The 14,650-nt window shown below is 39.3% G+C and overlaps 1 protein-coding gene across 2 annotated transcripts in view; it reads left to right on the top strand.

Moving 5' to 3' along the window:
* The window catches only part of METAP1 (methionyl aminopeptidase 1), a 66,320-nt gene extending 53,174 nt beyond the window's left edge, over positions 1 to 13,146 (top strand). For both annotated transcript variants that reach the window (XM_059172482.1, XM_059172476.1), the window contains exons 9-11: positions 3,041 to 3,184; positions 7,040 to 7,105; positions 11,461 to 13,146. In XM_059172482.1, coding sequence (XP_059028465.1) covers positions 3,041 to 3,184; positions 7,040 to 7,105; positions 11,461 to 11,624 — 374 coding nt within the window. In that variant the 3' untranslated portion in view covers positions 11,625 to 13,146. The remainder of the gene's footprint in view (positions 1 to 3,040; positions 3,185 to 7,039; positions 7,106 to 11,460) is intronic.
* Positions 13,147 to 14,650: the final 1,504 nt, after the last annotated feature.

Below are 14,650 nucleotides of genomic sequence, written 5' to 3'. Positions count from 1 at the left end.
AATTCTTTTACAGGTATTACATTCTCATAAAAAAACAAGATGCTAGGTTATGAGAGAAAAATGAATGATCTTCCTTTATACTTACCTCTTTCCTTTTTATGTCTTTTTAAATCTACTTTAACATTTAGGTTTTTTCCTACTTCTAACATTTAATCTTTTTCTCCCCTGTGTATTAACAGACAGACCACATATACCTGTATGTATGTTTTGTTAGGTTAAATGGAGTTATAGTATTGGTAGTAGTATGTAATTTAATGTTTTCTTAATAGGATCTTTATGAATTTTCCAAATTAGCATATGTATCTGCATGCATAAATCTAATCCCTTCTTTTAATGGCTATATATTATATTCCATAGTGTAAACATTTCTACAGCTATTCCCCTACTAATTTGGTGTTTCCCAGGTATCTAGCTACTATAGTGAATAATAACTTTTTTTTTTTTAATGAATGTATTTCTCTAGGCTCTTGCTCAGGCTGTCTTTTTCCATGCAAACAGCTCATACAGATATTTTTGTTGTTGTTGTTTATACTTTCTTGGGAGGAGAGGGAAGGAATGGCTTGTTCGGAATACTAGCAGACTATTACTAAAAGGACAGTTTGCATGCAAACAACATTTTCAGTTGAAACCCACAACATTTTAGCTGTATTGTTTAGTATATTATCTGTACCACCCCTCACCCCTCTCCACCCCCTGCACAATAAACCTGATACATCATCAACAAAGTATTAGACATGACCAGGTTTTTTGACAAACACATAGTTCTCTCTAATGACATAAATTTGTTATTGTTTTGAGTCTATTTTAACATGCATGGGAGATGATGAGATTTTTACTAATAAATTTGGAGGAATGAGAAATGAAAACGTGATATTCTCAGGTGTCTGTGTATGAGAGGGTATGAGATTTCTTTTTACTTATTATTCATTGTGGATTATTTAAAATCCACAATGTTTAGTTTCTCATTTGTGGAAGTTGGAGTTGAAAATAACTTTTAAGGTTTCTGCCAGATTATGTGTTCAGTGTTTATGTCCTTTTTGCTTTTCTGTGAGTTGATTTAAGTAACCAGACAGTAAAAATGTTGTTTTATGAAGACTTGGGAATGAAACTTGCCAAGAAACTATCAGAAACCAAGGTCTTCATAACAGTAGCCAGGAAGGAACAAAATTTGCCTGATTTCTGGAAAGTGCTATTAATAATACCATGTGTATCATTCTTGCCCCCTATTTTCTGTTAACTTGGCAGCTGAGTGTGGTGCGGCACAGTAGAGAGCTTCACTCGTGTTGACATTCTCCTTCTAGGATAGGGCTTCTCAGCCTCTCCGTTACTGGTGTTTGGGGTCTGAGAGTTCTTTGTTGTGGGGCCTGTCCTGTGCATCATAGGATGTTTAGCCACATTTCTGGTCTTTACCCGACGGAAGCCAGTTGCATGGCCGCTCCTACTTGTGACAGCCAGAAACGTCTCCGGATTTTAATGAGGTGCATCCTTGGTGTGAGAACTGCCTCGGGTTTGAGAACTGGGGAGGAATCTCTTCTCTTCTACTTGCTCATTATTTTTGAAAAGGGATTTTCTTTGTTGTATATTGTGCAAAATGAGTTAAAATTTTGCTTTCCCTCCCCCACGACTGGGACTGATAGGAAGTCTCAGATGGGAATGCAAGCAAATCATTATGAAAGTCAGCATGGTTCCTCAAAATTATTAACATATCACCCTCCCTATCCCCCCAAAAAGTCCAGCTGGAACATAGAGTTAAAAGCAAGTGTATATTAACTGAAATGATTACTAGATCTATTTTCCCAGAGATTTGCTTGGCTGGAGGAGATACATTGTATCTGAATCTCAGCTTGCAAATCAGGTAGGCAGAGTAGGAGACTGTATGGAGTCTGAGGACCCCCAGAACCATGGTTAGGTTCCCCAAGAGTCTTGACAGGGCCCAGCTCCTGGGGTCTCAGTGCTAGGGGAGAACCACTTCATTTGTTTTAATTTTGATTGAAACAGTGGTAAAAGTCATAAAAATTAAGCAGAGCAGGAAAATGTAATAGGAAGTATCTTTTTTCTTAAAGATTATATTTGAGAGTGGGGAGGGGCAAAGGCAGAGGGAGAAGCAGTCTCCCTGCTGAGCAAGGAGCCTGATATGGGGCTCTATCCCAGCACCCTGGGATCATTGCCTGAACCAGAGGCAGGGCTTCACTGATTGAACCACACAAGCGCCCAAGAAGTATCTTTCTATACCATACCTGTCGGACTGTGTTCAGAGTTCAGAGGCAGCTCTGAATAATTTTAGGGTCACTTTTATGGGGATAAAGAAGCCCAGGAGAAGTAATTCTTTGAGAAATTGATCAGACTGAAACTGAGGACAAGTCAGGTTACTTTCTGGACATTTCTTTTTCTCCCAGTGCTCTCTCCTTTCTTACCTCTTCTGCTTACTTTAAAAGACTAGCACACTTGGGGCACCTGGGTGGCTCAGTCAGTTAAACATCCAACTCTCGAATTCATCCTGGGTCATGATCTCAGTGTCATGGGATTAAGCCCTGTGTTGGGCTCTCTGTACTGGGTGTGGAGCTTGCTTTAAGATTCTCTCTCTCCTGTGCCACCTCCTCTGCTGCACCCCCATCTCTCTCTCTCAAAAGAGTAGCACACTTGACCTTAGAGAAGGAGAGGAAGACATGCATGTTTTCCCTTCTTTTGTTTATTAAGAAAACAAAAGGTAAGTTTCCCCAAGCCCTTTGCACTGCACCCATGTCCTTTTCTACACCAAAGGATGTAGTACAGACAGGTGCTACTGGTTTGAATCTCAACTTCACCATTTACTGGTGGTACAGAGTTTCTGTCCCTTGGTTTCCTCATCTGAAAGTTTTGTACATAATTTGTTCACATGGAGGCATATAAAGGAGGCATGTAAAGCATTTAGAAAGGTTGCTGGCACATAGATAGTAGTTGCTCAGTAAATATTAGTTATTATTACTCTTCATCATGACTCTTCTTCTTTTTTTTTTTTTTTTTAATTTTTTATTTTATGACTCTTCTTTTTTCCTTTCAGTGAAACCTGGTGTTCGATACAGAGAATTGGGAAACATTATTCAGAAGCATGCCCAAGCAAATGGGTTTTCAGTTGTTCGAAGCTATTGTGGGCATGGAATCCACAAGCTTTTTCATACAGCCCCCAATGTACCCCATTATGCCAGTAAGTACTCTCCAAACACTTGGTCTTTGCTAGCCATTTATTCAACTCATATTTATTTAGACATTCAACAGGACCTACTATTTTGTACTGACTTACCTATAAGCTGTTAGACATGGACCACCAAAATGTATACTTGCTCATACCTAGCATACATCTGTATCTTGCTCAAGTAACAGTCCAGTGTGTGTTCGCTGACTGTTGAGGGTGGTGGCAGGCAGTTACTCTGTGATCCAGGTCCTGTTATCTTCTATCTGTCACTTCAGGATACTCTTCTAATCTGTAGATACTGGGGAGGATGGGGAGTATGTTTGGTAGAAGGGGTATGTTTGGAAGGTTTTGATGAACCAGCCTGGAATTGGCATAAATCTCTTACATTGATTTTTCATTGGCAGGAATGTAGTCACAAGGCTGCACTAACTGCAGAGGAGGCTGGGAAATGGAATCTAGCCGAGTACTCAGAAGAAAAGTAAACTAGTTTTGGTGAACAGCTAATAGCCTCTGCCATGGGTCAAGCTATCATTATTCTGATTCCTTAAATGAAACTGGTTTGATTTGGTTTGATTTTGTATTATATGTCAGATACTACTATTTGTTGATATAAATACAGGGGAATAAACAGAGTACTTTTCCTCAAGTTGAGTGGTGTTGGGTAGACGAACAAAGGAAGTGTGGGACAATTGATGTCTTCCAGAAACCTTTTCTCTTGGAGTGCCAGGGTATGCAGGAATAAGTCTGCTATTTAGTGCTAAAAAGGAAAACTGTCCACACTATGTGACCTGAGAAGGAATTTTATTTTTTATATATTTTTTTTGAGAAGGAATTTTAATATGTATGTATGAGTCATTGCAATGTAGACACTTGCACACAGCTTCCTGTGCTTCAGTTTTCTCGTCTTGAACAATAGGGAATGGCACCTCCCCGAGAAGGGTTCCTAGGAGTGAGACAGAGTATGTGGGGAGCCCTTAATGTTAACTTTTAGAACGATCATGATGAGGATGATGATATACATTATTTCATTTGATCTAACCACTCTGAATAATTTCTTAGCCTTATTTATTTATTTATAAAGTTCCACTGGGTGTGGAGCCTACCATGGGCTTAAAGTTATGACCATAAAATCAAGACCTGAGCTGAGATCAAGAGTCAGATGCTTAACTGACTGAGCCACCCAGGCGCACCATTAACCCTAGTTTAAAGAGCAGACTGTGAAGGAAGAGAGAAAGAAAGAAAGATTGATTATTTGCTTAGGGAAGTAACTTTATTTATTCAGGGTCACACAGACTGGTAAATAAATTATAGGGCTAGGATTGGTACCTGGGTTCTTTCTAGAGACAGTCTTTATTTCTGTACTTTGTGCTGCCTGGTGAGGACTGGAGTAGTTGGAGGCAGGTCCTGTGAGAGAAATATGGAACCATTGAAATTTGGTTCAGTGGAGAAGATGAGGAAGAACATTCCAGGTATAGGGTATCATGAGTGGATGCTTGAGGTTGAGACTGAATAGAGACAAGATAAGCTGGGGCTGAGTATTTTGTGTTAAAAGCTAGCAGTAGGCAGTTCCAGACCGAGGATATTTGACTTCATTTGCAGGGATTTGCAGAAACATTTTTGAGCAGAATGACAAGGTGAAGTGCTATTTTAGGAGGACAGGTTTGACAGTGGTATCTAGAACGTATTGCAGGTGTGAGCGACTCGGGCTAGCCAGCCTGATGCACAGTAGCTGCAGTTGAGATGTGAAGCTGGAAAATCCTAGGTGTCAGTAGTTGTGAAGAAAAGGGAGATGAGTGAGAAGCCTCTCAGCGGGAGAAGCTGGGGAAGTAGTTTAGAGCACAGCATTTGATATATATCAACAAACATTTACTAGCAGATCACAGAGTTCTTATTTAAGCTGTGAATTGTGCTTGAAATAAAAATTAGCGACAGAAAGTAAGTTACTAACTTAATTCCTTCCTGGGAGGCCCTGTAATGGTCCAATGTGCATTCCATTAACAGAATGGAAGTAACTGCTGTGATTACAGTGATACAGGCATAGGTTTGTGTATATGTGTGTAAAAAGAGCATGTGCAGGGGAGGGGGTGGAAAGAGTCCCTTTATTTACTGAATTGACAAACTCAGGTTTAGATATGGATTATATAAAGAGAGACTGAAGAAGAATAGAATTTATGGGAGAAGGGGATATGGGTCAGTGATGATTGTGCCCGTAAAGCACATAAAACCATTTAATTAGTAAAAAAAAAATGATTCTAGAAAAAGAAGCAAGGACCAGGCATGTACTTGTTTCATAAATTTGAGACATTTATGAAAAGTCCAGTGTAAATTGGGTTTATGTAAATTAGAGTAGGTTGTGATCACTTTAGGGAAGTGTAAAAGAAAACTGTCTTTGTAGAGAGGAGACCTTTTGAAATGTAAATGATCCCTGCTTTGGCTTGTTGATCCATATTCCTAACCGACTGAAGGTGAAACTAGGAAATTTTGTGTAACTTCCTTCCACCCTCTTTAATGTAAGAGAAGTCCTTGTTAGTTTAGATGATGTCCTTTAAGTCATCATGGTTGGGAAGTGATGATGATAATACCCTACATTTAGAATGTATTTTAAAGTAATTCTTTGAGGTAGATTGTAGAGCAGGTACAGATTTTTTAAAAAGTACTTAGTATAGTATCTGCAGTACTATAGTCAATCAGATAAGGTACATTTGCTGAATGAGGTATGTTGAGAAACTGAAACCATGAGTCAAGTTGAGTGGGAGTGGTAACTTTTCTAGAATAATGAGTCAGTGGCAGAAACAGGAGTGGAACTAGATTTCTCTGTATCAGCACTGTCTGCTCATAATGTATTATGAGGCACATATGTAATTTAAAACTTTCTTGCGGTCATATTAAAAAAGTAAAAAGAAATAGGTGAAACTAATTTAATGGTCTTTTTTATTTAATACATTGCATTCACAGTGGCAGTATTTTAACATTGGGTCAATGTAAAAATGATTGAGATTTGTTACATACTTTGTCTTTGAGATTGACTCGTTTTTTATACTTTGAGCCGATACCATTCTGACTGGCCTCTTTGCAAACACTCCTTGGCTTGGTGCACTGACTGCAGTGGGACAGCTTGGCTCCAGAGGCCTTTATCCTTTTCCTTTCTGTGACACCACGCTGACACTCTTGACATTAAAAAAATATACATATATCCAGGGATTATGACCAGTTCTTTATATGTAGTAAGTTGCAGTCACTGGGAAAGAAGGTTCATGGGATTAGAAATAGAAAGTCAAAATTGTGTTTTGCCTCTCAGATTTTATGACTATTTACAAACTCCTGATTTTAAAATCGGCAGTAAGTGTATTTTGGCAATACCTAAGATAGTGGGGAGCAGCATAGTAGCTGTTCACAAGGAAGATGTGCAGGTAAAAACGTGTGGGTGAGTTGAGACCATACCCAGGAAGAATGGTGTTTAGTAAATGCAGTCTCCAGAGTGCATCTCCAGAAGTGTCCTTTCCTGAAGTCCCCGTGGTGAGGGTAGCCTGAAAGCCAGTGCCTTTGCCATCTGGTGGTCAGGCAGAGCAAGTGCAGTCTCTCGTTTGCGGATGTTCATATCCGTTCTTGTTTTTGAATTTGAACTTTAACCTGGTTCTCCATTTTCCTCTGACATTGTCTCCAAAGGTCTGTCCCTATTATTACCTTTTAGCCTTTTTTGGAGGATGGCAGGTCTGGATACTGGAATTCATAGTTGTGTTTCTCATGATGGTCCTGAAAAATACTCTTCATATTCACGCACAATGTGTACTCTTACCAATGAGCTGTTCAGGAGCACACTGTTGAGATTCTGCTATGTTTTGAGAATTTTATTTTCTTTAATTTCAGAAAATAAAGCAGTTGGAGTGATGAAAGCGGGCCACGTATTTACAATTGAACCAATGATTTGTGAAGGTGAGAAAAAGGGTTGCTGAAATGTCTTTTAATTGTATATAACCAATTGTATTGGTTATTCATGATCAGATTAGTAGTCTGCTCTGTTTATTTTCTTTTTGGTTTATTTCCGCTTCTGTCCCATCTCAAGCTCAATTCAATATCATGTAGAGAACTGAGACTTGTAAGGGTTGTCAATAAAGCAATCCTTTCTGCCTGCTAATTCTGCTCTAGTAGATGCTCAAGTACTTGAATCCCAATCCCTTTCAATGAAAGACTCTATCAAGGGGGGTGTTGTTGACAGTCCCGAGTTTCCACCGTGCGGAGCTTGCATGGTGAGGGTCCAGGTGGAGGAAAGACGTAGTAGAGCCATTCACTTTGAGACAGACACGGGTATATGTTTAATTCTCCACGCGTGAGGTAGGTGCTGACCCCATTATGTAGAAGAGCAGACTGATCCTTGTCTAAAGTCACGAGCTAGTTATGTGACAGAGTTTGTCTGACACTAACCTCAGGAGCTGTTCTGCCCCTTCAAGTTCTGTGCTTAGGCTGTAAAGGAAAGCACAGCCCAGACAAGCTTAGTGGTGACAGATCGGTGCCCTCACTGTCACTGGTCCCCATGGCAGGCTTGTGCTCATGATGAAGACCCAGTGGCATGATTAGGATTTCTCACCCAGAGGCTCATGTGTTCCCTTCATCTTTCTTCTCAGCCAGTTCTCTGCTGGGATTAGGGGTTGCAGTGAGACAGTGGTAGTGGGGTCCTTCTGTCCTGGGGCCTCACTGAAGGATACCTCCTTTCTGGATCCTTCCAGTCTTTTTTGTAACCTGATCTTGGGAGTGACATCCCATTATTTCTGCCAGATTGCAGTCACTTAGGAGTGAGTCACTGAATCCAGCTCACAGGCTGCTTTATAACATGGTACTTTGCTGCCTTTTCTGTAAAGTGGAAATGACATTCTTGAACCTGCCAACTCCCCAGGGCTGCTCTAAGAATTGAGACGATTTATGGTAGCACAAAATACCTTGTGTATTTTAGAGAGCTATACAGATGTAAGGTATTGTTTTTGTCATCCTCATGGAATAACAATGAAGTTCTGATCACATGGAACCAATTGCAAGGGCAGTAAGTATGTTAGGCAAAGGCAAGGAGCTCAGAGGAAAGTGTTTTGTCATGCACCTGTTTTCATTAACTGGCATGTAGTTGGTGAGACACAATGTGATATTTCCAGGTATAAGCAAATAACTTTCCAAGGACTCTGGTCAGATAGTCATCAAATTATAATGCATATACTTCAGTGTAGCTCAGTGAGGTTAAATCCTACCTCTGGAGTGGAAAGTTTCAAATCCAAAGAGGAATTTGTATTTTCTCAGGATAATATCCAGGCATGTTTTACTTGACATTAGTGTAAAGAACCTGATTTAAACAAATCACAATAAAGTCAGAGGAGTATTGTATCTTAAATCAGAAGGTGAAAACGTTACTCATTACGTCAGAAAATACCCAGTCACTTGTCTTTAGATGTTTGACAATGCCTGAGTTAACTTTCTTCAAGCTGCCTCATATTTTTTCTTTTTAGGCTGGGATTTAATATTGCAAAAGTAGGTTACTTCACTGCAGAGTTTATGTTCTGGGATTTTACTGAGTCACTGAGACCTAATCTTTGCTAAAGATTACTCAGAATGAGGGATGTATTGATTTTTTGACCTCTAATTTAGAGACACGGAAGTAAATCTCTATAAACACAGTTTGATAGCAATATCCAGAACTGCAGAACTTTCTCATTTTACTTCTGCCTCTCTCCCCTACTCTCCTTTTCTCCCCCCCCCGCCATTCTTTCATTGTCTTGGGGCTGTTTTCACTGTCCCTTAGTTTCCTTTCTCTAGTCTTAGTCCCTCCCTAACCTCTTTTGCCTCACTCTAATTTCTTAACTTCCCTCACCAATCTCTTAGCCCTGTCTTCTGGTTAACAGGGGTGTATGGTCCACAGAAATTGCACAGTATAATCTGTTCTCACCATCTGTGTGCCTGCCATTTCAAAATAATATCAGGAATTAAGTGGTATAATAGAAGTATAAAAAGATTATATTCTTCACACTATGCATTGGCTGTAGTTTAGTCAGATGCCAAAGTTAAACCAGGAAAGAGCTAAGTTCATTAATTCAATTTTTAACTCATAGTTCTATAATGAGTGGTACCGGTATGTTTTCTAAAATGAAACCCAGTGCCTTTATTTTGGAAATACCATCTTGATTTGATATTTGGGAGGTATAAAAAACCTGAGATTATAACATATCCAAGGAAATTTAAAATATCATCATTACTTCATTGGACTCAGGACCAAAATCAAGTTGGAAGGACTAAAACAGTTGAAGTATAAATAGGAATCTTCATTATTATTACTGAAGTGTAGTTGATGTACAATGTTATGGTAGTCTCAGGCATCTGGTAAACATACTGATTGGACAGTACTGTATCAGTACCCATCGTGGTAAGTAAGTATAGTCACCATCTATCACCATATAGCATTACAATATTATTGACTGTATTTCTCGTGTGGTACTTTTCATCTCTATGATTTGCTTATTTTATAACTGGAAGCTTGTACCCCTTAATTCTCATTATCTATTTCCTGCCCTCCCCCACCACATACCGACCCTCTGGCAACACCAATTTGTTCTTTGTATTTAAGAGTCTGTTTGATTTAAAGTTCATTTGTTTTGTTTTTTAGGTTCCACATAAAAGTGAAATCATAGGGTTTTTTTCCCTTTGTCTGATTTATTTCATGTAGCATAATACCCTCTAGGTCTACACATGTTGCAGCAAATGGCACAATCTCATCCTTTTTTATGGCTGTGTAGTATTCAATCATGTATGTATACCATATCTTCTCCATCATCTATCAGCAGACGCTTGAGTTGCTTCCATGTCTTGGGTATTGTAAATAATGCTACAATAAATGTAAGGGTGTATGTATCTTTTTGAATTACTGTTTTTATTTCTTTGGGTAAATACCTAGTAATAAAATTACTGGATCGTATGTCATTCTAAATTTTTGAGGAAACTCTACACAAGTTTTCACAGAGGCTACACTAGTTTGCATTCCTACCAACAGTCCATAAGATTCCCTTTTCTCTGTTCCCTTACCAGCACATGTTTTTTGATTTTAGCCATTCTGACATGTGTGAGGTGTTATCTCATTGTGGTTTTGATTTACATTTCCCTGATGCCAAGTGATGAGAGGGAGGGAGAGCACGAGAGTGGGGGAGCTTCAGAGGGAGAAACACATTCTCCACTGAGCAGGGAGCCTGATGTGGGGCTTGATCTGGGGACTCCAGAATCATGACCTGAGCCGAAGGCAGATGTTCAACTGACTGAGTCACCCAGGCGCCCTTCTTCTGCCCATTTTTAATTGGATTATTTGTGTAGGGTTTTTGTTGTTTTAGTGTATAAATTCTTTTCTTTCTTTTTTTTTTTTTTTTAAAGATTTTATTTATTTATTCGACACAGAGAGAAAGAGAGGGAACACAAGCAGGGGGAGTGGAAGAGGGAGAAGCGGGCTTCCTGCTGTGCAGGGAGCCCAGTGTGGGGCTTGATCCCAGGACCCTAGGATCATGACTTGAGGCAAAAGGAGGCGCTGAATGACTGATCCACCCAGGCAACCCTGGTGTATAAAATCTTTATGTATTTTGGATATTAACCCCTTATTGGATATATCATTTGTGGATCCTTGTCCCATTCAGTAGGTTGCTTTTCTGTTTTGTGGATGTTGTTGTTTGCTGTGCAAAAGCTTTTTATTTTGGTGTAGCCCCAATAGTTTTTTTTTTTTTTAAGATTTATTTGTTTATTTGAGGGGGATGCAAGGAGAGGAGGAGAGGGAGAAGGAATCTCAAGCAGACTCCGTGCTGAGCGCAGAGCCCAAGCCAGGACCCAGTCTCATGACCCTGAGATCATGACCTGAGCCAAAACGCCAGAGTCGACACTTATCCCACTGAGCCACCTGGGGATCCCCCCCCATAGTTTATTTTTGCTTTTGTTTCCCTCGTCTGAGGATACAATTCATAAATATGTTGATGAGGCTGATGGCTAAGAGATTATTGCCTATGTTTTCTTGAAGAAGTTCCGTGGTTTCAGGTCTCACATTCAAGTCTTTTATTCATTTTGAGTTTATTTTTGTGTGTGGTGTTAAGAACACGGTCCAGTTTCATTCTTTTGCATGTAGCTGTCCACCTTTTGTAAGTAGGTGTCCTATAGTGAATTTTCTAATTGTTTCTTGATATCTCAGCATATGGGAGTACATGGAAATACACTTACCTCAAGAGTTTGTTGAGAAAACTGAGTGATAGAATTAAGAAACTGTTCTTGTTTGTATGTTTAAGGTGGATGGCAGGATGAAACCTGGCCAGATGGCTGGACCGCGGTGACAAGAGACGGGAAGCGGTCTGCTCAGTTCGAGCACACTCTGCTGGTCACAGACACGGGCTGTGAAATCCTGACGCGGCGACTCGACAGCACGCGGCCTCACTTCATGTCCCAGTTTTAATTCCTCCTGAGATGGCGCATCTTGATAATACCTTCTGGCTGTACTATGCATTTTATAGAGAGTACAGAATGGAAGAGGAAAATTTTTATTACTTGTTTTGTTTTGACTATAGATAAGGAAGGACAACACCTTTGGATGAGTGTCCTCCAGAACTTGTCTCGGGTCTGGAAAAGCTGAGAAGAATAAAGGAGACATTCTCAACTCTTTTCAGTGCTCCCCTGTCCCTCCAGAAATCTCTGCACCCCTGTTTTCTCACTTGGCCTTTGAGCACTTTTTACTTAAACCTGCTTCTAGTTGCTTTTATCACTGCCACAACTGGGCCAGCAAGAGCCAGCTGTTCTCCAGGTGAATGTGGAAGATGAGAATCCTTGAAACTTTAGCAACATATGTTGTTCCAGATTTTTTTTTATTATATATGTATGGAAATATATATGTATACGTTTTAAATTCCATGTATGTAATTACCGAACACTATATGACCTGGGTTTGTGTTGATTCTGCTCTGACAGGGTGATATGCTGTCATAAGTGGACCCATAGTTTGCAGTGATTTATTTCCCAGTTGGGAATTGGCCTCCCTCTTCCCCATGCTGATTATTTACCCTTGTAATTGTGTGTAAGGAAGCACTCAGTCAGTGAGACTCTCTCTCCAATGTGGACTCTGTCAGTGAGCGGATGTGGCAAAATTCACTTTGGAAAAGGGTTGTCAGCTTTTTAAAAACCTAGTTTATGGCAAAAATAGCCATGCTTCAGATGCTAACCGACTGTTGCAGAGCATGAGAATTTTGTAAATGTTGCTATTTCAGACCTCTGTTTGGTCGAAATGGGAGGGAGAAAGCTCCCTTTCTTCCCCTCTGTTTTATTTCAAGGGCACACCTTGGAGATATTCAGAGAAGGGCGAAGGTTGCACTGTGGAGGTTGATGGGAAGAGACAGTTCTGAAATCTCTTTAGCAGAGTTAAGTCTGGTGGACTATTAGCTTCTGACATTTAGTAAACCTGGTACTGATGAAGAAAGGAACTTCTTTTTTGAGACTGGACTGTTGTTCCCTTGCGGTAGAGGTGCAGCTGTCCTTGGTGTTTTGAAAACACACTTTACCTTTACGTAGTTGGGAACCTCCTTAGAAATGACCTCAGCTGCCCAATATCTGTGTTCTTTTCAGTAGTTCAGTCCAATGGGAGTGTATCCAGTGAACACATATCAGGTCAAAGTTACTGCCATTGGAGCGTACTTGATTACTGGGTATCTGGTAACTTTCTTTAAGATAATTTGATACCACTGACATGTTAATACAAGAACATCTTTCCCAGAGTGCCTCAGACCTTTATTGCTTTAAAAGAATTATGATAATGTTTTCATTACTTTTATTATTTTAATGATTTAGTGAAGTGACTGAATCTGGTATAGACTTTTGGGGGTATGTGTGTGAAGTTTTTTATCAAACTGTAATATTTGTGAATGGAATGCCTTGCAATATGAATGTTAATATAATGTGTAAAGGGAGATTAAAAGTTTGAGTGATTATCTCACTGTGTAGTCATTAACTTTGCTGCATTTGTTGGGGATTTCAGAGGGCAGTGATGGGAATAGGGTGGGTGATTTCATAATCTCAAATAAACTCCATGACCATTTGAGTTAAAAAGATCCCATTACTGTGTTTGTTTCAGCAGAGTCTATCAGCAGCATTTGAGATGCAGCCATATTTTTGAGAGCTAATTTTAAGATCGAGTGCTGAATATTTAGGGGAGCATCTTATGTACTGATTGTGAAATTAACAGTGAGGGCTTCTTTAATGTCTATCCTTAGAAAATAAGCTCAAGGGGAAAAGGTCTTGTTGGGATAGTTTTGGAAAAGATAAACCAACACATTGGTGATGATGCTTTTTTCGGTTTGGGAGATTTCAAAACAATATGGACTCTAGTCTAAATGTAAATATCTAATATCATATTTCTTAGATTTAGATGAAAACATCAAGTTATATCATTCTGCCAACTTTTCACCAAAATAAGTCAGTAAATTTAAGTTTCCATTTTTTGGTGTTAACTTTTAAAATAATAAATATATATTTTTTCCTGCCATTCCTCCATCTTCCTTGGGATTATAATTTAGAATCAGGGAAACATGTTTGCCTTTTATCTTCATTTTATGTTTTTTGCTGATAGAATGGATTAATGTACATTAGAACCCACACACTGACACTTCTATACCATTTGCCACAGGTCAAAATTAATAGGAAGAGGGTTAGAAATTGTTTGCTATCTTAGCTTGATTCCTTTGTCCTGTAACCACATTTGGCTTTTCTTTCTGTTAGGTGAAAATAGAAGGGCTTGGGCTTCACTTGGCTAAGGCCCCCCAAATCACCCTCCTGGTATCTGCTGTTACTTCTTTAAAAAAAATTTTTTTTTTTACTTCCAGCCTTTTATTTTGAAAATTTTCAGATTTACATAAAAGTTAAAAGTATAGTACAATGAAATAATCCTAAATCCTTTCCCTGTGTCTAGTGCCCGTTACTTGGCTGCATCTCTCTCTTGAGGCACTTCTTTTGAAAGAAGTTGCTCCGTACTTCTTTCAGTACTATTGCAGCCTGTCTGTTACAAGGTAAGCACATTTCCTGTCTGATCATAAGACAATTATGGCACCCAAGGAATTTAACATTGATACAGAATTCTCTTAGAGTACACATTCAAACATGAGTCTCAATTTTTTGCTAGTGTTCTTTAAAGCTTTTCTTCTTCTGTGAAAATCCAGGATCCAAACCCATGGCATTTGGTTGTCCCATATCTGTAGTCTTCTTTATTATAGAACAAGCCTAACTTTTTGGGTGTTTTATGAAATTGACACTTAAGCCAGTTAGCTTGTAGAATTATGTATTTGTTTCTCATGAGTAGGTTCAGGATAAATATTTTGGCAGAAGAGTCAGCTGATGATATGCAGCATGTCTTTTTCTTGGTATCGCATCAGGAGACACAATGTTATTGTCACATTGCCATTATAAGTTCCGTCATTTGCCTTGTCCGTCTTTCCATTT

Source organism: Mustela lutreola, chromosome 1, assembly GCF_030435805.1.
Source record: "Mustela lutreola isolate mMusLut2 chromosome 1, mMusLut2.pri, whole genome shotgun sequence".
NCBI lineage: Eukaryota > Metazoa > Chordata > Mammalia > Carnivora > Mustelidae > Mustela > Mustela lutreola.
The sequence above is the reverse complement of the archived record's forward strand: the minus strand, read 5'-3'. Positions and strand labels throughout refer to the sequence as shown.